The sequence below is a fragment of the Lynx rufus genome, unplaced genomic scaffold (genome assembly GCF_022079265.1).
Source record: "Lynx rufus isolate CCGP_SWC_20201006 ecotype Redwood Valley unplaced genomic scaffold, mLynRuf1.p SCAF_1, whole genome shotgun sequence".
Taxonomy (NCBI): Eukaryota; Metazoa; Chordata; class Mammalia; order Carnivora; family Felidae; genus Lynx; species Lynx rufus.
The window spans coordinates 4,991,734-5,018,435 of NW_025814823.1; the positions used below are offsets into that span (position 1 = coordinate 4,991,734).

At 39.8% G+C, this 26,702-nt stretch overlaps 1 protein-coding gene across 10 annotated transcripts in view; it reads right to left on the bottom strand.

Moving 5' to 3' along the window:
• Positions 1 to 26,467, bottom strand: part of MTMR6 (myotubularin related protein 6) — a 67,903-nt gene extending 41,436 nt beyond the window's left edge. For 7 of the 10 annotated variants that reach the window (XR_006961811.1, XR_006961810.1, XM_047077892.1 and 4 more), the window contains exons 1-8: positions 26,325 to 26,467; positions 14,587 to 14,703; positions 10,079 to 10,241; positions 7,329 to 7,486; positions 6,677 to 6,805; positions 3,553 to 3,687; positions 1,237 to 1,369; positions 160 to 269 (exon numbers count right to left, since the gene is read on the bottom strand). Coding sequence is in view for 8 of the 10 variants with exons in the window: in XM_047077892.1 (XP_046933848.1) it covers positions 160 to 269; positions 1,237 to 1,369; positions 3,553 to 3,687; positions 6,677 to 6,805; positions 7,329 to 7,486; positions 10,079 to 10,241; positions 14,587 to 14,703; positions 26,325 to 26,348 (969 nt within the window). In the remaining 2 variants the exon portion in view is untranslated. Of the gene's footprint in view, positions 1 to 159; positions 270 to 1,236; positions 1,370 to 2,784; positions 2,899 to 3,552; positions 3,688 to 6,676; positions 6,806 to 7,328; positions 7,487 to 10,078; positions 10,242 to 14,586; positions 14,704 to 26,324 lie in introns of those variants that run through there. The other 3 variants (XM_047077936.1, XM_047077875.1, XM_047077927.1) reach the window with 3 other exon arrangements.
• Between the last annotated feature and the right edge of the window lie 235 nt (positions 26,468 to 26,702).

Sequence of the window (26,702 nt, forward strand, 5' to 3'; positions counted from 1 at the left end):
CGTGATCTTTTAAAGCTCAAATGAAAAGAAGCCTCATTAAGGAGGTAACACGTAATAAAACTTATCTGACTGGAAAAGATACCAGGTCCCAACAGAATAAATGTATTCCTTCCCAACCAGTATAAACCCCCAAACCAAATATGAGAAAAGAAGAGTTACTTTGGCTAAGAAGATTGCTGCATCCATAACAGCTTTGATATGGCGAAGCCATCCTGAGCTCTCCAAACCAGAGTAGAAATCACTGACAGAAAGCCCTTTGGTACCATTAACTAGAAAAGAAGGGAAAAATTTTCAATTAGAATGAGGCTACAGTCTCCACTTTTCCTCCTCATGCTCTCTCTGAGTTAAATGAAAAAAAGAAGAGGACAAAATAAAAAGCAGGACTCTATAAATGAAAAGATGCTAGGAGAAGCTCAATAATGGATTTTGGGGGTATGTTTTTCTGTCATTCTTCATGCTTAAGTAAAGCTCCAATCTCTTTTAAAAAAAACTTAAGTACAAAGTGTTTAATTAAAAAGTCTGATTTTTTTTCATTAAAGAATTTTAAGTTTATTTTTGAGAGAGAGTGAGCGAGCGAGCACGAGTCAGGGAGGGGCAGGGGAAGAGGGAGAGAGAGGATCCCAAACAGGCTATCTACGCACTGCCAGTGCAGACCAGTGCAGGGCTTGAACTCACGAACCATGAGATCATGACCTGGAGTCGAAATCCAGAGTTGGACATTTTACCAACTGAGCCATCCCAGCGCCCCTGATATTTTAATTTTTAAAATTCCACACCATGACTGGAAAGACACCTTAGTACTTAAATAGAGCATTACTATCATCAATTAATCAATCTAACAATAGCAATTTCTGTAACACCATTAGAACTTTGCTGTCCAATACAGGAGCCACTATCTACCTGAATATGGCTATTGACATATGTTTAGTCCAAACTGAGATGTACTGTAAGAGTGTAAAATACACATTAGTCAATTTCTAAGACTTAAAAAAAAAAAACAAAACACCTAAAAAGTGTCATTACTAATTTTTATACTGATTACACGTTAACACAATGTTTTTAATATATTAGGTTAAATAAGTACGTTGTTAAAATTAATTTCAACTTTTTTTTTTTTTTTTACTTTTTGGAATGTATAGGAAATTTTTAAATTACCTTAATTTTAAATTTTATAATTGGACTAGCATTATATTTCTATTAGACAAAGTTGCCTCCAAGGCAAGCAGTAATTCATACCTTCCAATAACTTCTGAAGGCTGGACCGCATGACATGAATATTTTCAATTCCAACAAACTGAAATCTAATATTAGAATAGTTGTCTTCATTTTCATAACCTTTTCCAGCTGCTCTGTTGGCCATTGCATTCAGCTAAAATTTAAAATTTTAGAAATTTAGAGATAAATTGCTTTTATCTTTTAGTTCACCAAAACATCACGAAAGCACTAAATGAACCGTATTTTACCAGAGAGTTTAAAGAACACTTTAAAACTGAATATGCTACCATTTTTTAATGAATAAAAGTGTCATATATGTTATTAACGGTAAAGAGGGCCACTAACAACACGATTGCTATATAATGGAAAGTTCAGACAAGAAGTTCCCCACAAATAATTTATGAAACTAATTCACTTATGTTTGTAGTCAGTTTTCCATACGTTTGCAGTATTTCAAAATTTAGAAGAAGAAAGAAATATCTCTTATCTGAATCCTAAATGATTCAGAGATGAGCAGAGCTGGGAAGTTTTTCTGTTGCAGAATGAATGAGACCCACTTCAGAGCAAGCCTGTGGAGCCCTTGACCATCGGAGAGCCACAGGGACCCTGAAGAATCAGATCTGAAATACACATCAGGTTATTTGAGGTCCTCCACATTAGAGATTACTGGAGGCCCACATGGTACATACCATGGCATGTAATCCACTAGCCTGATGTATCTCCAAGAATTGGGCCAAAATAAGGAGAAAACAGACTGCCAGTAGGCCCCATGTCTTTGGTCACTAGATCAAATGTAGAAGTTCATTTAAGATTTGGCATGTTTTAATTCTTCCAGACTAGGATTTCATATTACACATTATTACTGTTTACTAAGTATTCTTATCAACTTGGATGAAACAAAACCTAAATTGAAAGAAAAAGTAGCTTTTCATTCAGTGGCTGGGGGCCCAGTTTGGTAACAAGAACAGTTCAATTCTAGCTGCTGGCTCCCTGGCTATTCTGCACCTAAGGTGAAAGTTAGATAGTAAAACGCTTCCACATTATTACTACTTAAATTTGAGTTCATCAGATGAGAGTCAGAGATTAAAATGCTTCCACATTACTACTCAAGTTTAACTAGTATAACAAAACAAAGAGAGAGGCCTGTTTTCTGTGTAGAAGTCAATTACACAAATGAGAGGTATAAGGTCCTGAGAAACAGATTGCCCTCAGGCCTCATATTCAGAAAGTCTTGTGTTACAACAATCGTTTATATCTAATATCATCTAAAAGTAGTTCTGAACTATGAACCCACCTAGATGAAACAAGGAAGTAAAATAAAATTTGTCTTACGATATCACCAACATTCTAGACTTCTAAGAACGTCTTTTCTTGTTAACAAGATAAAAGATTATCAAATTATCAATTTCTAATTTTTAATATTTCTTAATTTACTCAAATTAATCTTCAAATTAATCTTCTGTTTCTTCCATTATCTTTTGTGAGAATGCACAATGATGAGAACAACTTCTAGAACAACTACCGTTCCTTTCAACAAAACTGCCTAAAATCGTGTTCTATATCGCTCACTCGCTTTTTCTCATCGCTTTCTCTTATTTTCTCATCATTCCAGATTTTTGAAGAAATCCTCACTATAATTCTGCCAATGTCCTTTTGTGTAGCCCACCAGCTCTGCATGCGATGCTACAATAAAAATTAAAAGTGATGTTAGCTATTACCATTGAGGATTTTAATTACTTTAGTTTCAGGATCCAATATGCATTAGTTGTTTAACTGTGTTTATAAAAAGAAAAAGGGATTCTGACATTTGGCCCAATGACAAAAATTTAACCTAACATTATAGATGCCTAACAGAACAACTGTTTCCTGTTTACTATTTATAATTCTCTAGTTCAATGTTTCTTAAGTTGAACTCACTATTTTCCTTATTTTCTTGAGTATTTCAATTAAGGCCCATTATTTTAACAAAAAGTATTTTGACAATTAAAAATTCTACCAAAAAAATTTAGTAAGATTTTCTAATTTTTCACAACACACATACTATTTAATATTTCTTCACAATAACATAAGACTTACACATCATCAAGAGCTCTCAATATAAAGTTCAGCTTTTCTAAATTTACGTATAAATCAGAAGACATAAGAAATCACACATCTGGGAAACAAGTCTCCTAACCTGGCATCCTTTTAAAGGCTGCTTTCCTCAGTATCATTAGCCTCAGTTCATTTAAAACTAGGATTCAGATAGGTCGATTATGGGCAATTAGATCAAATCTCACTAATTAAAGTAACAAAGATAATGAAACAAACAGACTGTACTGTATTCAAGACACGTACTTTGGGCCTGGTATCCATTACATACATATAGCGATTGACTGGGTTGGCTTTACTAATGGCTTGAAGCAAATGTTCATCCTCCAGGCACCTGGCACTGAATCCTGACAGTGGCTGACTACATCGACAAATGGCAGCCTAATTTTAAAAGGACAGAAAACAGATTATTCAGAGATGTCTAAAACATGTCTAAAAAATGCTTAAAAGAAAAACAAAAGTTAAAATCAAACATGTAATCTGTTTAAAAGATGGCAAGACAATTAGAAGATGTTAACTCTAAAATGCTATTAGAATTAAATGCTTTTTTAATACCTTGGTGTTATGTAAATTTTCCCAATATTTTCTTCTAGTAAGAAACTGAAATGCTTCCTTGCCTAGTTTGATGAAAAATTCCTAAATTCTAAGAAGCAATACTTGGTCAATTCTCTATCATGTAACCTACTAAGATACTTGCATTCTATGCTCTAGATTATAAAATACTTTGAACTCAAGTTCAAGTAGGAGATTAGTCAATAAAGGTAGAATAAAATTTTTAAAAATAGCAACATTTGAGCTTTTACTTTCCCAAAGCTTTTAGATCTCTACTGAGAAATCAGATCTTAATATAAAATGAGACATAAAGTAAGAAAAATGAGTTTCAGTTTAAATTTGAGTTAAAACATAGTCAATCTAGGAGGGCAAACATATCTGTAAGAAGTAGTGAATGTTGGATTAGACATTTTAAAGTCTTAAAGAAAGACTGAAAGATTTACACCCATATACTTTTTCTCCAATCTCATCCATACCAACTCCAACTTAACCCGACCCAACATTCCAACCATAGTGTTTGACATTAAGGAAAAAGAGTAACATAAATTCACACATTCACATATTTTAAATTCATACATAAAACCACGAGAATCTAATAAAATAGAAGAAAATGAGGACTGCTTTACAACATTCTTTTCAGACATACTTTCTGATTTGTTAAATTGGGCACTGAATATCTATTTTCAGCCAAGCTTTCCAATAAATACTGTATACAAATGTGGGTGTGTCAAATAGAGGCCATACCCAGTCATAACTCCCTATGACTTTGTTATGAAGAGTAGATTGAGAATTTCTGTTTAAAGTTTTACTTTTTACCTCTGGCTCCCTTCTAAAATTGAACTAAAATTCTAATAAAGACATCTAAAATGTATAAAATCAAAAAATCAAAGAGAATGGAAAAGAGAAAAGTACAGTAGAAATATTAACAAAATTTCAGTAAATGAAAGCAAATTGATAAGTAATAACCAATTTACTGGAACAAAGAAAGCTGCCAAGTTGTTATAAGTCCACAAGAACCAAGTATTCTGAGCAGCAAAATTTACCTCTGATTTACCTCTGAAAGCCTGACCCAGAGTATAACTGAAAATAGAACTGGCTGAATATCTGTATGGGGACTAGTTAAGGCTCCCACATCTTCCCTCGCCCTGAAGACAAAGTTTATCCTATGAAAAGGATTAACCCGAAGACTCTGGACAATAGGCACAGCTGTGGGTGTAACCCTCAAAAAACAGGAGGATGGGGCGGTTGGTGGGGGGAGGGGCACCTGGGTGGCTCAGTCAGTTGAGCATCCGACTTCAGCTCAGGACCTGATCTCATAGCTCGTGAGTTCAAGCCCCACGTCAGGCTCTGTGCAGACGGCTCAGAGCCTGGAGCCAGCTTCGGATTCTGTGTCTCCCTCTCTCTCTGCCCCTCCCCTGCTCACACTCTGTCTCTCTCTCTCAAAAATAAACAAACATTAAAAAATAATTACAAAAAAAACCCAGAAAGAATCCAAAGATAGAGATCACACATGCACACAAACTTCTGAACAGCTTTGTAGTACCCCACTTTTAAATATGAGAGGGCAGCTAAGAATCAGGTATTCTGAAAGGCATGAAAAACAAACAAAAAAATAAACAGAAAAAAGGAACTCTGAGCAACAGACAACTAATGTGGGAAGCAAAAGAATTCTTTTTAAAAAATCTTTAATATCTTCAGGGAACCCAGTCATCACGGCCAAGAAAAGTGTCTAAAAAGTTCAGAAAATACAAAAGAGTTCTTAGATTTAAATATAGTATAGCAAAAATAAAGAAGTGGACTAGAAACGAAGTTGAGGAAATGTAAAAAATAGAGATGGAAAATAGGAGAGAAAAATGAAGAAAAACGGAAGTTTACAGAAGCCCATTAGCCCATTTGCCAACACACACACACACACACACACACACACACACACACACGTACAAAGGAAAGTAAAAGAAGACAGGAAGTTACCAAAGAAATGGAGAAGTAATTTCCCCAAAGCGAGTTCCCAAAGAGAATTTTTAAAAACACGCCAAAGCACCTCACTGTGAAATTTCAGAACACTAGGGGGAAAAGCAGATTCTAAAAGCTTCCTGAGGAGAAACAATCAGGTCACAAAGGACTGGGAGTCAGAAGTGGCATGGGACTCCCCAACTTACTAGCTGTTAGATCTAGGAAAAGTGGTTTACTCTCTCTGATAGTCTCCCCATCTGAAAGTTACAGGTAGTTAGTAGAGGCTACCTTATCAGATTGTCGTGGGGATTTCATGCATATGAAGCATCTAACACATAGTACCTCGGGGCCTACTATACAAGCTACAAAGAAAACTCTGCGGTAGTGGGCAATCCCTATTACAGCATCTCAGTACAAAGATGCCTCCTCCCGCTCTTCATATTGCAGAATCCTTCTGTTTGAAGAGCTTTCTACAAAAACTGAGAGCCTGAAATACCCTCGGTTTTCTTCTTTTTCTTAGTTGGCTTCTCAAGACTGTCTGGTTTCCCCCAATACACGGGATGAAAAGAGAACCACAGGGAAGAAGAAGAACCTATCTGTGCCTTAATCCTATACTTTCAGGTCCCTATGAGAAGGAAAGAAAGACTGAAGGAGGGCGGGAGAGAAAGAAACATGACAAGTATGAAAGTTTCTGTATTTCAGGCTACTTTTGTCTTTCAAAAACGTAACCCAGAGTTCCCTATCAGTAACTTTATAATAATGATCTCTTGATGCAAAAGCGAGTGCTCTTTAGGGTGCTTAAACCTGAAGAGGGGTTACACGTCATTTGTAAATTAACAAAAGAAAAAAGAAAACCTTTTCTTACCTCTTTATGTTCATGATAGTAGGAAAGAACTGGGAATCTTCCCTTGCTCCGGAACTTGGAACTACCAACAATTATTGGTTTACTTGCTATTCGGGGAACATAAAGTTCTCTGGGGTAAGTTTCACAAATCTGTAAAAAAACAAGTGAAACATAACCATTCTTCTCACCATTCAAAAACCATGAGGTTAAAAACCACCTTCAGAAAACTTTCAAACTTATTAAATGCAAGTGCGGTACACATACGGACAGACAACTTGCCGCTGGGACACTCTCGGGCTCTGGGACTAACATTTTCTGAATTTCTCCCAAAAGGTTACTACGTCGAAGTAAATCAGAGAAAGGCAAATACCACATGATTTCACTCGTACATCGAATTTAAGCAATGAAACAAATGAGCAAAGGGGAAAAAAAGAGAGTGAGAGACAAGCCAGGAAACAGACTCTTTACGGAGAACAAACTGATGGTTACCGGAGGGGAAGGGGGAGGACGGGTTACACAGGTGATGGGGGTTAAGGACGGCACTTGTGAGGAGCCCCTGGTGTTGTAAAGAAGTGTTGAGTCACTGTGTTGTACACCTGAAACTAATATTGCACTGTATGTTAACTACCTGAAATTAAATAAAAACTTAAAAAAAAAAAGGTCGCTAAGTTACCTTGTATTCTCGGTTGGCATCAGACAGCTGCCAGTTTGAATTTGGCACTCCCATCCTCTTATACTCCTCGGCAAGGTCAATGAGCTGCCAGCCTCGGAGTCGCTCCGAATCGTTTTGTTTGGGATTGTAAGAGAATGCATAGAGATCTTCATATTTTGCTGTAGTATACAAAACACATAAATGTTAAGCTGCTACTATTATAGGATTTATAGTTAAAATTCTACAAATAACAGTTTTTCAGTTGTTTTTTTTTTATGTTTATTTATTTATTTATTTTTTTTTTAATTTTTTTTTTTTCAACGTTTATTTATTTTTGGGACAGAGAGAAACAGAGCATGAACGGGGGAGGGGCAGAGAGAGAGGTAGACACAGAATGGGAAACAGGCTCCAGGCTCTGAGCCATCAGCCCAGAGCCCGACGCGGGGCTCGAACTCACGGACCGCGAGATCGTGACCTGGCTGAAGTCGGACGCTTAACCGACTGCGCCACCCAGGCGCCCCTATGTTTATTTATTTTTGAGAGAGAGAAAGACAGAGTGTGAGCCGGGGGGGGCAGAGAGAGAAGAAGACACAGAATCCGAAGCAGGCTCCAGGCTCTGAGCTGTCGGCACAGAGCCTGACGCGGGGCTGGAACCCACGAACTGAGCCGAAGTCAGACGCTTAACCGACTGAGCCACCCAGGCACCCCAACAGTTTTTCAGTTTTATCCCTTCATTTTTCCTTTAAAATTTTCAAAGAGATAACTAATACCTGAACATATTTGAACTGAATATTTTCTCAGTTTGTTAATTCACATGATTATATCTAAAGGGATATCAATCTGAGATTCAATTTATATCATCAGCAAAAGCTAATAAATAATATTTTTATAATACCCTAGTGTAATACTTCTTTTTAAAAGTAAACTTCTAATGATGTACACATTTCTCACCCACCACTCTTCCCAAACGAGATGTGAAATGAAAATACTAATGCTACGTTCCTATACATTCCCATTCCATGCTACATTCCACGTACATTCCTATAGGACAGTGTCGACCAAAAGTGGCAATGGTTGTACGGAGCTCCGGACAGCACTTGTTCCTGAACAGTGTTGAGCCCCTAAAGTGACAGAACCATCTTTACTATAAGATTTGGCATAACCTGGGACACTGGGATAAATGCTACAGGCTTTATGTGTTAGGAGAGAAGGGTGTACATATACCTGCTCCTAGGCCACTACCGTCCGAGTGTTCAACAAAAAAGTACATTTAGTAACCAGTGTGCTTTGTCTCCCTGGAAAGGTCTATGTAATTCAAGTCAATGTTGAGGGAAGGAAGCCTCCAGATCCTGAAGGCGTAAGTAGTAATAGGATTCTTCTCTTGGGCCTACATGTCTCTCACTCCTACCTCTACTAACATTGGATTCACCCTCCATTTCTCCTTTGGTGATCTCCCTTATGTTCCACTCTGGGCAATTAAATATATTAGTCCCACTGCTACCAAAGGAGCCCAACCTTCCTTAACTTCTCATTTAGCAACGAATTTCCAAGTCATTGGAACACCTTATTTGTGGGATACCCACTTGAAAAAAAAAAAAAAAGAAAGCTGTTCTGTTGGCTACCAACAAACTTTAAAAACGTTAACATGAATCTATGCTTTTTAAAATCTGTACTCTAAATGCTTCATTTTTTCTTTACTCTTACCCCTTCTTTGGAAACCATTCTTACAAGTCAGATCAGAAGCAGCTAATTATTTCTAAGCCAAATTTTTTGGAATAGAATGCATAAGAACTTGACTTAAGAGTTAAAGTATCTACCCAAACGATACAAAAATACAGATTTGAAGGGGTACATGCACCCCAATGTTTACAGCAGCATTATCAACAATAGCCAAACTATGGAGAGAGCCCAAACATCCATCGACTGACGAATGGATAAAGAAAATGTGGTATATATATATATATATATATATATATACACACACACACACACACACACACACACACATACACACACACACACACACACATATATATATATACACACACACAATGTGATATTACTCAACCATCAAAAAGAATGAAATCTTACCATTCGCAACAAGGTGGATGGAGCTAGAATGTATTACGCTAAGCAAAATAAGTCATTCAGAGAAAGACAAATATGATATAATTTCACCTATATGTGGAATTTAAGAAACAAAGCTGATTAACATATGGGAAGGGGGGGAGAGAACAGAGGGAAACAAACTACAAGAGATTCTTTTTTTTTTTTAATGTTTTTATTTATTTTTGACACAGAGAGAGACAGAGCATGAGCAGGGGAGGGGCAGAGAGAGGGGGAAACACAGAATCTGAAGCGGGCTCCAGGCTCTGAGCTGTCAGCACAGAGCCTGACGCGGGGCTCGAACTCACGGAGTGTGAGATCATGACCTGAGCTGAAGTCGGACGCTCAACCGACTGAGCCACCCAGGCGCCCCATACAAAAGATTCTTAATGACAGAGAACAAACTGAGGGTTGATGGAGGGAGGTGGATGGGAGATGAGCTAGGTGGGTGATGGGCACTAAGGAGGGTACTTGTTGTGATGAGCACTAGTAGTATGTAAGTGATGTGTCAAAAAATTCTTCTCCTGAAACCAATATTTCACTGCATGTTAACTAACAGAATTTAAATTAAAACACATGCACACAAGAGTAACTTAAAGTATAAAGTAACAATGAGATTTAATCCATCACAAAATTAAGTAAGCTTTGGTCTCTCATAACAGTACCTTGTTTGGACAGTTGTAGCAGGGAATTGTAAATATCATGGCAATCTCTTTCTCTGGGAACAATGAAATGCACAATCCTGAAGTTCTTACACTGAATCACAAGTGGGCATCCAGAAGTAGTCAAAGCTAGTTTCTCCACTAAGGCAATATGGTGATGCAATATCTACAGCATGAAAAAAACATTTGATCAGCGTCGTAAAAAAGTACTAAACATTGTATTCTCTTCCAGAGCGCATACGTGTTAGAAATGCCCTCTTCGGGGCGCCTGGGTGGCTCAGTCGGTTAAGCGTCCCGACTTCAGCTCAGGTCACGATCTCACGGTCCGTGAGTTCGAGCCCCGCGTCGGGCTCTGGGCTGATGGCCCAGAGCCTGGAGCCTGCTTCCGATTCTGTGTCTCCCTCTCTCTCTGCTCCTCCCCCGTTCATGCTCTGTTTCTCTCTGTCTCAAAAATAAATAAACGTTAAAAAAAAAAAAAAAAGAAATGCCCTCTTCAACCAAAGTCCTCAGGCTTTGTGACTGAATGCCTGAACCAGAACTATGCTCTGATACTTCTCCATCGCTCCGCACATTCAATACATCATCAGACCCCAACAACCGCGTCTCCTACATCTCTCTGGAACCTACTTCTCTCGGTGTCCACTGTCACTCCTCTAGCTGCAGTGCTCCCATTGTTTCTCACCTGAGTAACTGTAAGTCACCGCCTACATGCTCTCTCCCTACCTTCTTTTACCTACTCTTACCTTCCTCTAATCCATTTTCTACAGGGCAGGTGATGACTATTAAAAAACGATTTAGAAAACAGCAATCTGGTCATGTCATTTCCCAGACTCTGGGTTCTAGACTCATTTCCAGCCCCTCCCCACATCGACTTCGAGTGACAAGGGCCCTTTCTGCATCAACCTCCTTCACACACACTCAGTTGTTCTTACTAACTGGCAAACTGTAGGTCTGCCTCTTCACCTAGGAACTTCTAGTATTATTTCTGGCCTTTGCTTAAACCTCACCACCAAGAAAAACAGCCTGACAACCCCCATGGCCTTTCCCATGGGAAAAGTTAGGTCCTCTCCATTTTCTTATCCCTTATCAGCCTATACTTTTCCATCACGGCACTCAGAACACGAGTAATTCCTTGTATACAGTGAATGTCTATTTCTCCAGCTAGATGTTGGGAACTTCATACAGAGCAATACCACAGCTAAGTTGAGCAACGTTCTATCTCTAGCACCTAACACAGTATCTGGAGCATTGGAGTGACCCTGCTCAAATAGAAAAAGAAAGTTTCAACTGTTATATCTTATACATGCAAACTTAAAATCTGACCAAACCAGCAATACAGGTGTCACTGCTTATACCTCCCTTACAATGTTTCCTGACTGAATGAATAGAAAGTTCTACTATAAACTCAATACTTGATGGCATTTTAAAGGTATAATTATCGGGGCGCCTGGGTGGCGCAGTCGGTTAAGCGTCCGACTTCAGCCAGGTCATGATCTTGCGGTCCGTGAGTTCGAGCCCCGCGTCAGGCTCTGGGCTGATGGCTCAGAGCCTGGAGCCTGTTTCCGATTCTGTGTCTCCCTCTCTCTCTGCCCCTCCCCCGTTCATGCTCTGTCTCTCTCTGTCCCAAAAATAAATAAACGTTGAAAAAAAAAAAATTTAAAGATATAATTATCATTCATATGAGTTCTAATATTCTGTTTGCTACTAAAAAAAGTTTTCTTTTTCTCAATACCATTCCTATTAACTTAAAGCATTTTTTAAAATGTTTACTTAAGGGGCGCCTGGGTGGCGCAGTCGGTTAAGCGTCCGACTTCAGCCAGGTCACGATCTCGCGGTCCGTGAGTTCGAGCCCCGCGTCAGGCTCTGGGCTGATGGCCCAGAGCCTGGAGCCTGTTTCCGATTCTGTGTCTCCCTCTCTCTCTGCCCCTCCCCCGTTCATGCTCTGTCTCTCTCTGTCCCAAAAATAAATAAACGTTGAAAAAAAAAATTAAAAAAAAAAATGTTTACTTAAGAGAGCAAGCAGGGTAGGGGCAGAGAGAGAAGAGACAGAGAATCCCAAGCAGGCTCTGCACTCAGTGAAAAGCCCAACACAGGGCTCAAACTCATGAACCGTGAGATGATGCCCTAAGCCAAAATCAAGAGACCGACAGTTAACCGACTTAGCCACCCAGGCACCCCTACTTTAAAATATTTACAGAAAAGTTTTCTGGAAAATAAAAGATCTCAAGAGTTATAGCAGATTCCTGAATGATAGAACTCAATCATGACAAGAAATAAATTCATCCCAAATTAATCTAAAACTTTAATGTAAGTTCCAATAAATAATTCCAAATGGCTTTTTGCCTTTTTCTGTGGTAGGGTAAGAGATGGCTGATTATTTATATATCATACATATGTATTATATAATTATAAAATTAAATGCTGGTATTATTAATCACTAATTATATATTTTTTCTAAAGTTCACATGCAAGATTAAATCTATAATATAATCAAGAAAAGCTTAAAAAAGACTAATGAGGAAAGAATTTGCTCTACAGACATTAAAAGTATACATCACACAAATATTTAACACACACTACACATGTACGGCTCACACTTGTGGCTAACATTTAGTACTGTTAACACTGATATTAGCAGGCCTGTGCCAAGTTACTCAAAATGATCTAATACTAGCATCTAAATACAGAACAAGAGACAACAGCTACTGTAATAATATGTCACTATCGCGATTCTAATTACGACCCAAAATTATTTGCAAGAAAATGCTGCAGAGACCGGCTCTGCCACTAACTAGTGATGTGACCTTGAAAGAAAAATCATCTGTAAAATGAGAAAAAAGATAAAAAGTTGGTAAGTCTCTAGATCTAAAATGTTCATTTCTGTGGATCTACTATACGAAACAGATTTCATTCAGGAGAGACATATGGGAATATACTGATAAGAAGGCATTTTAAAGACAATAATAGGAGAGGACAACACCGATATTTTTTCACTGCCCCGAAACTATGTTCTCAACATCCGCAAGAAGAGGTCTAGGGGAAACTTGCACATGTATCGCGAGGAGATGGGTAACATACTGAGAAGGTATTAGGACAGACAGACAAAGGAGGCGTAGACAGAGTAGGTGGTAGCATGACTAAGGATTTTACAAGGCCCTCCTGGCAGCTCCCGGGCCAACACTGCGTGGGGAGGAGGTCCAGTGCCTCTTGGGAACACAACTTCTCCGAGATCAACATCTCAGGGAAGTATCTTGACTTACTTACTGCAATCACGTATCAACTGGATGGCCTTCCTGGGAAAATCAAGAGTACAATCAAAGAGAGATTGTATTAAAAAGCTAGAGTCAATCAAGGAATGTGCTACTGGTACAGTGGAAGCAATATATCAAAAGAACAGGACAGGGAGCCTAAAAGCAGGCCCTCCCTTTATCTATCACAGTTGATAGTACACATTAATGCAACGAAACCATCAGTAAATGGTGCCAGTATCCATATGAAAAGAACATGAAAATGAATCCCTAAGTCATATCGCCCACAAAATATTTCCCAGATATATTAACAACTTATACTTGAAACACAAAATGTAAGTTTTTAGAAAAAAAAAAAAAATAGAATCCCTTAAGTCACAAGACAGCATAAACCATAAAAGAAACAACGAAAATCTAATACATTAAAATTTCAAACTTTAGTTGCAAGACGTATACACATACAAGACAAGCCACACACTGGGAGAAGTTATCTACGACACACACACCTGACAAAACATTAAAAACCAAAATTCTTATAAAGCCAGTAAAAGGATAAACAGCCCAACAGAAAAAGAAAAGGAAACCTAAAGGCCAAAATATCTGAAAGGACAACTTTCTCATAATCAGTAAATTAAAATCACAATTGCACATCCACCAAAGAGGCAAACATTGTAAAGCTGACAATGTCAATGTTGCTGATGATGGCAGACCATGAGTCACACTCTACTGAGAATATTCTGAAACAACTATTTTGGAGAGGTGCCACACTTAGCGAAGGAAAATAATGCACTTATCTTAGACCCAGTAATTTTACTCTCAGCCAGATACCTCCGAGACACTCTGGCACATATACAGGAAGAAATATATATAAAATACCCATTACTGTATTGTTTGATCTATAATCAATCAACTTAAAAAACACTGTAATTGCAATTTGGTATAAAAATACCACGGAATAGGCCATTTGATCTATTAAACATGTGCATGTATTATTTACGTTTTTAAAAATTAAAAGGAACAAGTAGGTATTTTATAATTATTTATGCAGATAAAAAGAGTCTTGCTATATTCTATAAAAAATTTCCACATTCCACATGGTATCTTTGTTTTATTAGGAGGGAGGGTAGAGAATAGGTAGTTGAATTTTGTTGAAAACAGGTAACCAAGGATTAAATTATTTGTACATGACCAAAATAAAACACAGCTATAGGCCAAGTCCATTATTATAAGTATGGTAAGCAGCACAGCAGATGTCCTTCTTACCCAGGTTTCTTTCTGATGAGAGTCTATAAATAATAGATGTGTGGCTGTAAGATAGAGTGTTCCTGTTAGTGACTTGTTGCTGGTACTGAATCGGTCAAGTAATTTCACTTGCTCAACCTAAAAAAAAAAAAAAAAAAAAAAAGATGTTATCTCTCATTTCACAAGTAACACAAATTCTTTGTTATCCCAGGATTTAAATGATCAGCTCCAATTTTTTTTCCTCCTTCTGTTCAAACACACGAGTTTATTTAATGTTGAACATTAAATTTCACGTATCTCAGGGAATATGTACACCATCAGTAACCTGGGTACTTTTTAGAGTTAAAATTATAACCGATACGGGAACTCCGTAAAAAAATATTAACGCAGATACTAAGTGGAACAGAAAGGAAGCATGTGGTATAAACAGAAACAGTTTTCATATCCAAGAGTCCGTAAATTTTATGTTGGCAAATTAGGTAATAAATACAAAAGGTCATTTACCTAGGGTCAGGGAGGTAAACTACCAGAAAAATGAAATCAGGAAACAGTTAAATGGTTGCAAACTCCAACTGAATTTCTCTATTCTCTTCACCACTCCACCCAAGACCATGTTTTGTAGCCACCTCTATGCTTTTCCTCACACCGTTCTCCCTTTCTAAGACAGTCTCGTCTGCTTAGCTAAGTGCTAACCACTCTTCAAGGCTCACTGATGCCCAGTCTCTTAACCCGAGTCCTTCTCAGAAAATTGATTAATGTCTGAGCTTTGTAGTTCCTCCCTGCTCTGAATGCCCCATCACGGATTATGTCACACGCTGCTTCTGTGTTGTCTAATGGATGAGGCAGTGAGGTTCATAGTAGTTCTTTATTAATAGTAAACACCCACACATGCCCTGTGCGCACACGCACACGCAGGGTTGCCATTGGGGAATGGGGTTAGAGTTGGCGGGAATGTGCAGGACGATACTGTTTTGAAAACACAGTATTTATGGCTGTGCCTGCTCATGGGGACGGGGGAAAAAAGTAAAACAACCATAACCAACTTAAAATTTTGATCGGCAGCTATAAGAGTAGGCTGTGGATAATTCTTTAGCTTGTGTGTCTTCAAAACCGGATTACTAACAGTTATCTCATTAATTCTATACTTTTCCCATACATATTTTGTTCCTTACTAAAACTGAAGAAACAAATGCCCCCCATTATGAAATTATGATCTTCAGTGTAATAACTACCATGTAAAACACTAATTAGCTTCCCCCAAAGAAATTTCCTTCCAGGGTTTTGCACTCGTAACAGTTGCTGTCCAAATAAGTCAAAATTTAAATGTAAAAATAAAGCACCTGTTTTTGATAGAAAATTTTATTTGCAAGATTAAGGCAATGAATTGAGTTTTAAGTCTTTCTTCTGGAAACTTATAGAGCTATGATCTAATAATGGCTCAGTTCTCACAGCTGATTTGACAGGCAAAAACTGCCAGATCATCATACTCCTTGTCCTTCACGAAAGACAATAGGAAAACCTCCTTCTTATAAACCCGTATGAAGATTTCTCTTGGAGATCAGATTTGTTCAGGACCACTCCTTCCTTAGATAAAATTCTAACTTCATTATGCAACACACTTTGAATCCACACTTAAATTTAAACACTTTTAAAACAATGGGTCAATTACTGTTTAGCCCTCTTCCACCGTGCTGGACTTGGCTGTAAGGGCACTGCGGCCAACCAACAGCAATGACCCCGGTATAAAATCTCACCTGCCGCATCTCTGAAGCAAGGAAAGCGAAGTGCCAATGGCACTGGAGAAAAGAGAACTGATGAATATACCTGGAAATAAAGGTGACTGTGAAGTGTCGACACTACTCAAGCAAACAATTTGTGCCACCTTACACGCTACTCAGAAAAGATTTAAAAAAAAAAAAAAAGGATATCGGCAAGTAGTTTAAAGGGAGTAGGGGCTGATGTTGTTATTACCATTTATTTAAATGAACAGTAAGTTCTTTTTTAAGTCCACGTGAAGAGTTTTAATCTGTGGATTTTTAAAAGGTCATAAGTATTTCTTGTTATGCTCCAATCATAAGCTGTAATAATTTCTTGACAAGGCACGAATTCTCTACACACAATTATCCACATGCAAAACAATCACACCACTTTTCATTTGGATGTTAACCCTCTTCCCTCCATCCCCTACCTGGGGCTCTTGTCCACTGTCATTGGGTTAGCCTATACGTTAATGATTCCCCAAACTAAATGCCAACTCTGAGCTCTTCTGAATTTACACCGTCTGTTATACCTATAATAACAATAATTCCTGACATGGTATTGAGGTCTTATTATGTGGCCAGTACTATGATAAGTGCTTCACATACATCATTTCATTTCTTTTCACAATTCCTATGTGGTAAGTACTATTAGTGTCTGTACAAAAAATGAGACTTAGAGAAGTTAAATGTCCCAACACCACACAGCAAGTAACGGCTAGTAAGCGGAACAGCACTGAACAGGAATAGTCTGATTCCTGAAGTAGGACACCTTCCCACCATGCTAAACTGCTCTACTTGAGTGTCTAAAGAGTTATGTTAAGCATGTGAAGATGAAACTGATTTTCCCTCACCCCTCACAAATAGGTTCCCAATCCTGTATTTCTGAACTGAGTGAATATTAACCCGTCCTCATCCAGTCACCCACATTAGAAATCTGGGACTCATCCTATGATCCCCAACGTTCAATTAATCACCAATTCCTACCAATTTTATGGCCTACATATTCTAAAAATCTGCACCTTCCACTACTATTAGGGTAGTTCCTACAATATAATGAAATCATCTGTTCACGTGCCCATCTCTCCCACTCAAGCTATAACATACCCCAGGGCAAGAACTCTTATTTTTTTAATAAAGTGTTTTTTTTTTTTAATGTTTATTTTGAGAGAGGGATCAAGCACAAGCGGAGGAGGGGCAGAGAAAGAGGGACAGAGGATCCGAAGCAGGTTCTGCGCTGACAGCAGAGAGCCTGATGCGGGGCTTGAACCCGTGGACTAGGAGATTACAACTTGAGCCAAAGTCGGACGCTTAACTGTATGAGCCACCCAGGCACCCCAAGAACTGTCTCTTATTTTTGTCTGACTACCTAACAACTAGTATAACATTTGACACAATAAATGTTTGTTAAACGAAAGTGAACAGCCACAGAGAAATTTCTCACGGGGGGGAAAGAGAAGGTGCCCACAATTTACGAGTGGTCTCTTTTGCTGAAATCATCCAAGAGATTCATTACATAAAATTCTTCTTTGTAACATTATACTGTCCCTAAGGTCTCTCTGCCACCTTTTCCCTACACAGTAGGTGAACAGTAGACATTCAGGGGTTTACAACTAAATGAACAAACTTAAAATCAGTGGAAAAATTACTCATAGGGTTCAGCTTTTTTTGTTTTTAAATACATGTGTGGACTCTCAGTCTGCTATTCCCACCTCGTCACCCAGTTAGGACAAAGCCACTCTTCTTCTAGAGCTGCGTAACACTACACGGCTCTTTCAGGCCTGCTGTCTATCAAGATTAGAAATTCAGGTCACAAATACTCTTCCTGGGGCACCTGTGTGGGTCAGTCGGTTGAGTGTCCCACTCTTGATCTCAGCTTAGATCTTGATCTCAGGGTCATGAGTTCAGGCCCAGTGTTGGGCTCCGTGTTGAACGTGGATCCTACTTAAAAACAAACAAACAAAACTCTTCCTAACACTCCAAGCCTATTTCTTGATTCCCCCTAATTTCTATATCCAAAATTATCTGAAACTCCATTTACTAGATCTCTAATTCTGGCTACCTACACACAAGTCCCAAAGCCTACCTGTTTAAAACTCTACATAAATATAAATCCCAAGCCCCACTGAACTACATTCAGTCATCTCAGAAGATGGAGACCAATATAAATATAAATACATATACATAAATATAAATACATATGTATAAATACATACATATATTCTTTAAACACATATATGTATTTAAAGAATCTGTATTTTTATGAAGCTCACCGGGTCATTTTTACGCAACAGGTATTCCTTCTAACTTTAACTCCAAATTAATGCCTCTTGCTCTTAACTCACATTAGGCTAGGTTCCTTCCCTATCTTTATGCTCTTTTCCCAAATATTTAAGGCCCCATCTCGTGTAGTCCGCCCACTTTTTAAAAGAGCTTCTTACAACTGTGGCCCCTTAAAATATGTAACTGCATTATGGGCATGTACATACACTCCCCTGCCCTCCCCCCCTCCCCACGCATACACACACATCTTTAAAGAACATAGAAAAAGGGGTACCTCGGTAGCTCAGGTAATGATCTCTCGGTTCATGAGTTTGAGCCCCACGTCAGGCTCTGTGCTGACAGATCAGAGCCTGGAGCCTTCTTCAGATTCTGTGTCTCCCTCTCTCTCTGCACCTCCCCCACTCTCTCTCTTTCACAAAATGAATAAACATTAAAAAAATTATGAAGAGCATAGGACGAACATGAACATAAATATACATTATAAAGAAAGAGGGTTTACTAAAAAAAAAAAGAAAAAGAGTTTACTAACTCATTCAACAAAATTTTACCAGCTATCAACTAAAGGTCAATTTGTCTGGGCCTCGTTTTCTTTATCTGCAAAATAAGTACAATAATCTCTCCCTTGAGCGCTGCAGTAAGGTTGGATAGTAAATGTAGGTACTTTACCCCAAGGTTGCTCGAAAAACAGTAAGCAATAAAGTGCTCAAATGTTTGCAGAAATTACTACTGTTATTAAGTTAGTAAGCTGATAAGGTAAGTTGAGCCCTGACAGTCCTCTATATTAAAACGATGTCAAGTCAAATGGAGAAAAGGATGAAGAGGCACACCGACCCAATATTCTAATGTGTGCTACAGCTGGAAAAAACTATGTTTTCCTAATATAATATTGAAAGCAAAGCTCAACAAAATTTTCTTAACTAATACACAGAAAATACAGAATTCTCAATAGAAGAGACAGAACACAAAAGGGGGGGGCATAACATTTATTTGATGAAAAAGAAACTCCCGTTAAAGTAGAACATCTGTGATGCTACAGATAAAAGGATACAAAGGGAGGATTTTAAGCACCGTAGCCCATGATCTGATACGGTTTTTAAGATCTTTCCAATGGCAACGTGGAGAAAATGTTGAGTAGAGAAGAGATGGGAGGAAGGAAACCAGGTAAGAGGCTAATGAAGTGATCTAAGGGTGCCTGGGAGAGACGTAGTAAGTCCTGGATTAAGCCACAACAGACAGGATAAAGAAGAAGCCCATCGTGAGATAACGAAACTGAGGTGAGGAGGAAGGAGAAGTAGAGAAATAGAGGCTTCTTGAAGATGTTAATCTCGTCAGACCGGTTGCCATTCACTAAGATAAGGTATAAAAAGAAATATAAATCTGAGGGAAGAGAGATTATATATGACTCAATTGAGGATTATTTACCTTAGTAAATGAAAAATTATATTCACATCAGAAAATATAATAGAAAAATCATTACATGACTGCCTCAATATGGCAATCGCTATATGGATGTGACAGATAATAAAATGAACCTGAACATTAGTCCAAAATGTTTATTTAGTACTTTAGGTTCCGGAGAAACTTTAGGTTCTGAGAAAATTTACTAATTATTCTGTTCTTTGCTGCAAATCCTAAGGTTAACTGTAAAAAAAAAAAAAAAAAAAAGAAGGAAATCAGATCTTTTTCTTCGCTAAAATTATCAGCATACAAATTTCAAACCAGAGACTCAGCCAATTTCTAAACACCAACTGCTGCCTCATATTTCCCTTTTTCACCAAGGAACTAAAAGTACTTCACAGATGTTGCGACAGATCTTTCCCAGTGTTTTCCTGGAAACGTTTTAAGTCAGGTATTTAGGGAACCACAACTCTTTCAATTGACTAGCACTGAGGCCCTACAGAAATAGTGTTAGGATCCTTTAATTATAGGTATTACCACGCGCAAAAAGACAGTGGGGAAGAAGGAAAAGGTTTTGGGAAAAGAATAAACAAAGAAATGGTGCCGGGAGAACAGAACTGGAGAGTATGGTCATTATGGTAAGGATGGGAAACGCCAACACATTACTTTGAGGGCACGTAAGCTGAATTGTTGCCAACTTTGGGCCTGCACTGAAAGGTCCCCTAATGGTCTAAACAGGAAGTTCAAATTTCAGCTGATTACAAAACTGGAAAGGAAAAACGCAGGGAATCACACATACTCAGAATCACGTCTAGAAAATCCAGACGCCAAGTGGCCTCTGGGACAAGAAAGGACCAATGGCTACCCTCCAAGTTCTGCATCAAACAGCTGTACTTTACAACTCCCTGACAAAGGTTACTGAAGCAGAAAATGCACTGTCAGGGTTTCTCTGACTTGTCGTGAGCCACCCCTATAGCCAGGCACCCACTGGGACTCTTAGTATCCACACTCCGTAGCACTGACGTCTTTCAAAAAGAAAGAGCGTCAAGCTGCCTTTGTGAGGTGGAAGATGAACCTCAAGAGGGCAGTGACTGCCATCTTTCTTTGTTCGTGTACCCCCAGTTCCTACAATAGTGTCTAGCTGAATAAATCACCAACGAGACCGATTATAAATCCAAGGACACTTTTCAATCCTGTCTTACTTTGCTTTTCTGCAGCATTGGACACAGCTGACTTTTCATGAATGGCTTCCTGTCTCACTCAGTAAAAGCAAAGAGTTCACATCAGCCTTCAAGACCTGCCCCTTTGCCCCACTTTTCATCTACTCAAGTGCTCTCTCCTTCACTCACTCTACTCTAGCCACACTGGTCTTGCTAGTTCGTACTAAGCAGGCATGCCCAGCACAGGGTTTCTGCCCTTGTTGTTCCCTCTTCTGGGACTCTTCCAGCCACCCCTTCCCAACCCCTGTCCCTGTGAAGACGGCTTGCTCCCTCATCACTTTCAGGTCTCTACTCAAGTGTCACTATCTCTGTAAAGACTTCCCTAACTACCCTACTTACAACCATCCTCCCCCAACCCCACTCTGGCACTCTCCACAGCAGTTATTATCATCTACCATGTTACATATTTGACTTATTAACCTTGTTTACTGTTATGTCTTCCCCAGCGAGCAGATGAGTTTTATAACGGCAGGGACTTTTGTCTGATTTACTGACCACCGTTTCCCCAGTGCCTAAAATATACAAGCCTAAAGACAAGGAGAGAGCAGAGGAAGAGGAAGCAAAGAAGGAAATTAGAATAGGGAAAACTGTTCCCTTCCTGTGACTTGCCTCTTCCCATTTTATCCCTAATACCCTTTCTCTGACTCCTCTTCTCCTGCTTGCCCCTTTGTAAGTATTCTCGGGGCTCTAACCTTCACACTCTTCTCCACAGAGCCTCTACGTGTACTCCTTGCAGAAACTCATCCATAAAAGAAAAAATCAATGATTACCTAAACACTGACAACTCCCAAATCTTCTTCGGAACCACACTTCTCCCCTGACCCTAGACCCTCATAATCGGCCACCTGCTAGACACAACCCGACCACCTAAGTTCCTCTCCTCCATCCCCTACTTTCCTTCCATTTCTACTCATGCTGACCTACCTCACTATTCAAAACTCTTGATTAGACCATTACTCTGTGGAGAAGAGGAGTGTTATGGTTAAGAGAACAGGACTGGTATCAGAAAGACCTAGATTCGGGGCGCCTGGGTGGCCCAGTCGGTTGAGCGTCTGACTTCCGCTCAGGTCATGATCTCGCGGTTTGCGAGTTCAAGCCCCGAGTCAGGCTCTGTGCTGACAGCTCAGGGTCTGGAGCCTGATTCGGATTCTGTTTCTCCCTCTCTCTCTGCCCCTCCCCCACTCACATTGTCTCTCTCTCTCTCTCCTTCAAAAATAAATAAATATTTAAAAATTTTAAAAAAAGAAAGAAAGAAAGATCTGGATTCACGTTTCCGCCTCTTACCTAGTAGAGCTAGCTGTTTGAGTCAGGACAAGATATTTAATCCTCTGCAGGCTGGGGTTTTCCCACCTGTCTAATGGGATAATATTAGTGAGTCAAAATGGCATTTTACATGGGGAAAAGCATTCAGGTGCTCCCCACAAACTATCGGTTCTTATTTTTAGTCATTCCCAGTTTTGCATATCTTTCCCTCTGTGTAACTGATAACATGTGTTTGTATACATACGTGTATGATCTTACATTCTAATGACAAAACGGGTAGCAAGCTAAGAACAAACTAGGCGTTACTTTTGGAATAATTCACTTGAATCCTAGTGAGGTCAGATTTTCATAGGACACTCCAATCTTTAGTAAACTCTAGAAAGCAGTCTTCCGTACAGAACTTAGGAAAAACATTCTTCCATTACATTCTGTAAAGTTCCATTCACAAACAGCATGATATCATTCGACATCAACAGATGATGTCAGCCAAAGCACTGGAGCCTGGCAGGGAAAGGAGAAAGACTGTATAAAGAAGTGTGTCTGCTTCTTTCCCATTGTTTCTTGGCAAGACTATCTCATTATGGCAAAATTAGAGCTCAAAGTGACAGGCATAAGCTTGGAAATGGTCTTTCCGAAATTCAAATTCACACCTGACATCTTTAGTGGTACAGTTCGTAAACCAAATGTGACCAAAATAGGATGATATTCCTGAATTTTATAGGTATAAAGCCATTTAATCAGTACTCAGCCTCTGGTTAGTAAGCAGTAATAATAATAAAAAACCTCACAATGACACTATACAAAAAAAAATGCCACATATTATTTACTTAAGTCAAAAAGAGATTTGGGGGAAGAAAAAGCTCTTAGAATTACTATTAGATTCATTTCTGATTTAATATTAATACATTTTAACAATTAGATTAAAACTAGAGAAGAAAAAAACATTATGTAATCTTTGGAAGTAGACAAGCCTTGGCTTCGATCTTGGCTCTACGCCTCATTAGATAATTGGGCAGATTACTTCAACTCTCCAAGTCTATTCCCTCATCTGTAAAGGTTGATAATGTACCCAACTGGCAAGGTTATTCAAGAAATTAGTGACAATTTTGTATAAAAAATATATTTGTGAAATTGTAAGTACGGTAAAGAAATACCGCACAGTTGGCTCTGGAGACATAGAGTTGCTCAAGAAATGGTCATTATTACTTTCCAAATACAGTGGTGTCAACACAGAACAAGACAATCGTTACGTACGACTACAATCAGTTCTTGATCATAGTGACTAAACAGCTAAATTCAAAACAGCTAAGTAAACTTAAAGCAATTCATTTTTAGTTTTGAAATACAATCATTTTTGCAGTAAATTTACCATGTCCAAGTGAAGGCTACGCATACTAGTATAATAATGCAATAGGCTATGTTCATATCAATCTTTTAAGACTAAGCCATGATTTAAGAAAATATTACAGTAAACGCAATGATCAGAATGTAGAACGAGCTCCAAATCTATCGTGCTTACTGCTACATAACCGGTGTCTGTACGATGCCTGGCACGTAACTGGGACCTGGTAAATATTTGTTTAATTACAGTCTGTCTATAGCCACTTAAGATTACTCCAGAGTACTGGTGGTCCAATGCTAGAAAAATAATTCAAAGTAATAAAAGAGCATAACTTGAGAAGTAATTTTAATAGAAAATTAAATTTTGCTTCTTAAAAAGTCGTAAGAGGACCTGGCTAAACCATCAGCACAGGCCCACTGTGAAAAGCTACTATATAATATACATTCAGAACTTTGGAGCCAGGACAAGAACCTGATCTGATGCATACCTCAGCCCTCTTTTCCACCTCTGCATTTTCTATTAGTTTGGTTATTTACTTAATTAGCCTTCTGTTTTCAAACTTTAAGTACCAGCAACTTGAAGAATTACAGAGTTGCTTTACTATTCTTCTCTTTAAAAAAAAGATTTTTTTGGGGCGCCTGGGTGGCGCAGTCGGTTAAGCGTCCGACTTCAGCCAGGTCACGATCTCGCGGTCCGTGAGTTCGAGCCCCGCGTCAGGCTCTGGGCTGATGGCTCAGAGCCTGGAGCCTGTTTCCGATTCTGTGTCTCCCTCTCTCTCTGCCCCTCGCCCGTTCATGCTCTGTCTCTCTCTGTCCCAAAAATAAATAAACGTTGAAAAAAAAAAATTAAAAAAAAAAAAAAGATTTTTTTTTATGGGGCACCTGGGTGGCTCGGTCGGTTAGGCGTCCGACTTCAGCTCAGGTCATGATCTCACGGTCCCTGAGTTCGAGCCCCGCGTCGGGCTCTGTGCTGACAGCTCAGAGCCTGGAGCCTGTTTCGGATTCTGTGTCTCCCTCTCTCTCTGACCCTCCCCTGTTCATGCTCTGTCTCTCTCTGTCTCAAAAATAAATAAACGTTAAAAAAATTAAAAAAAAAAAGATTTTTTTGAAAGGCATTAGTTTTGGGGCGCCTGGGTGGCGCAGTCGGTTAAGCGTCCGACTTCAGCCAGGTCACGATCTCGCGGTCCGTGAGTTCGAGCCCCGCGTCAGGCTCTGGGCTGACGGCTCAGAGCCTGGAGCCTGTTTCCGACTCTGTGACTCCCTCTCTCTCTGCCCCTCCCCCGTTCATGCTCTGTCTCTCTCTGTCCCAAAAATAAATAAACGTTGAAAAAAAAAAATTTGAAAGGCATTAGTTTTTAGCGTCTTCAATTTTACTATAGTATGCGCAGTCAAAAACAAGCTCCAACAAAAATCCGTGACATCTAACAAAGGTTTGTGAAACATTTTAATGGCACAGACCTCAAACTCTCCATGGAACAAATGAAGATAACGCACGTCTGCTATTTTTCTAAATGAATGGTAACTTTAGGATGTGAGGCAACTGAACAATGGTTTCAGGAAAACACGAAGTCAAGATTCACAGTGGGTCCCTCTTCCCTGTGTTGTTAGGCGCCCAGAGGTCTTCAAATCATGTTATTCAAGTCTTGTCTCGGTTTGTTTTCTCCCTCCCAAGGCTGAAGCTGAACTTAATTGCTGGTAACGTAATTCGGTAACATTCTGATGCTATTCCCTTCAGTTTTAACATTTGTAATGGAATTAAAAGAATACTGTGTGTTCTTAAAAGTAAATGCCTTTCGCACCCAAATGTTAAGCATAGGATTTAATAAGCTCAACTAAAAAAGAGTTTCACCGGACACTTTAAAATATGGGATGCCATTTTTTTCTTCTCCGTAACTCCCCTGTTAAACTATTCACACTAAAGACAATGAAGTTTTGAAGCACAGAGACGGAATGCCAAATGTAAACGACTGGAGACCGAGACAAGCAAGTGAGATGGAGCAGAGCGCTGATCGCAGCGTCTCCAAAACTTCCATCAAGAATCTGTGACATGGGACAATTCAACGTGAACAAGGAAAAGCTTACACAGTACCGGAATGCTGGTTTGAGGACCCACCCGTTTTCCGGTCTATGGGCGGCGAATGGCTGAAAGCAGCTGGAGCTAAAACAGCCCCAGTTCTGCCCCCCAAAGAGTGTAGCGCTAGAGGGCGGCGACCGATTTCATGGGACTTAACCCCCAGCAGCCCAAATCATCCAGACCCCGACACCCAGGGCTGAAGCGAGACTGCCACTCCCGTAGGTACAGGAGGCCTCCGCACCCACCTCGGCCCAAACTGCCCCTACCCTCCCAGACTAGGCCCGGGCAGGCCCCTCGGGCCTGGGGCCGGGCCCCCGCGCGGCCGCTCCTTAGCCCCGGTCGGGCCAGCCGAGCTCCCATCGCCTCGTCCCTCTGCCGGCTCAGACCATGGCCAGTGGCGAACAACTCTCTGCGTCCGACTACCTTGGTCGTACGGATGTGCTCCATTTCGAGGAGACGGCCGCCGGCAGCCAGCCTCACGGGCGTACCATGGAGCGACAGAACCCCGGGCGGACACAACCACCCAGCTCCGGCAGGAACTATCAGCGGGCCAGCGCCGCGGCCCGTCAGCCCGCCCCCTCAGCCCGCCCGCTGGCAGCGTCAACCGCGCAGGCGCAGCCGGCGTGCGCCGTCTCCAAGAAACACTTCCCCAAACCGGCGGCCGCGAAGGGGGCGGGGACCGGCGGGGCAGAGCGTCCTCTGGGGGAGAGCGGCGTCTCCTTCTTCTGAGCCACCGTAGATCCTACAGCGCCCCCTGCTTGTGGAGGCTCGCCAGCCCCTAGCAGAAGGCGTCCCTCTATC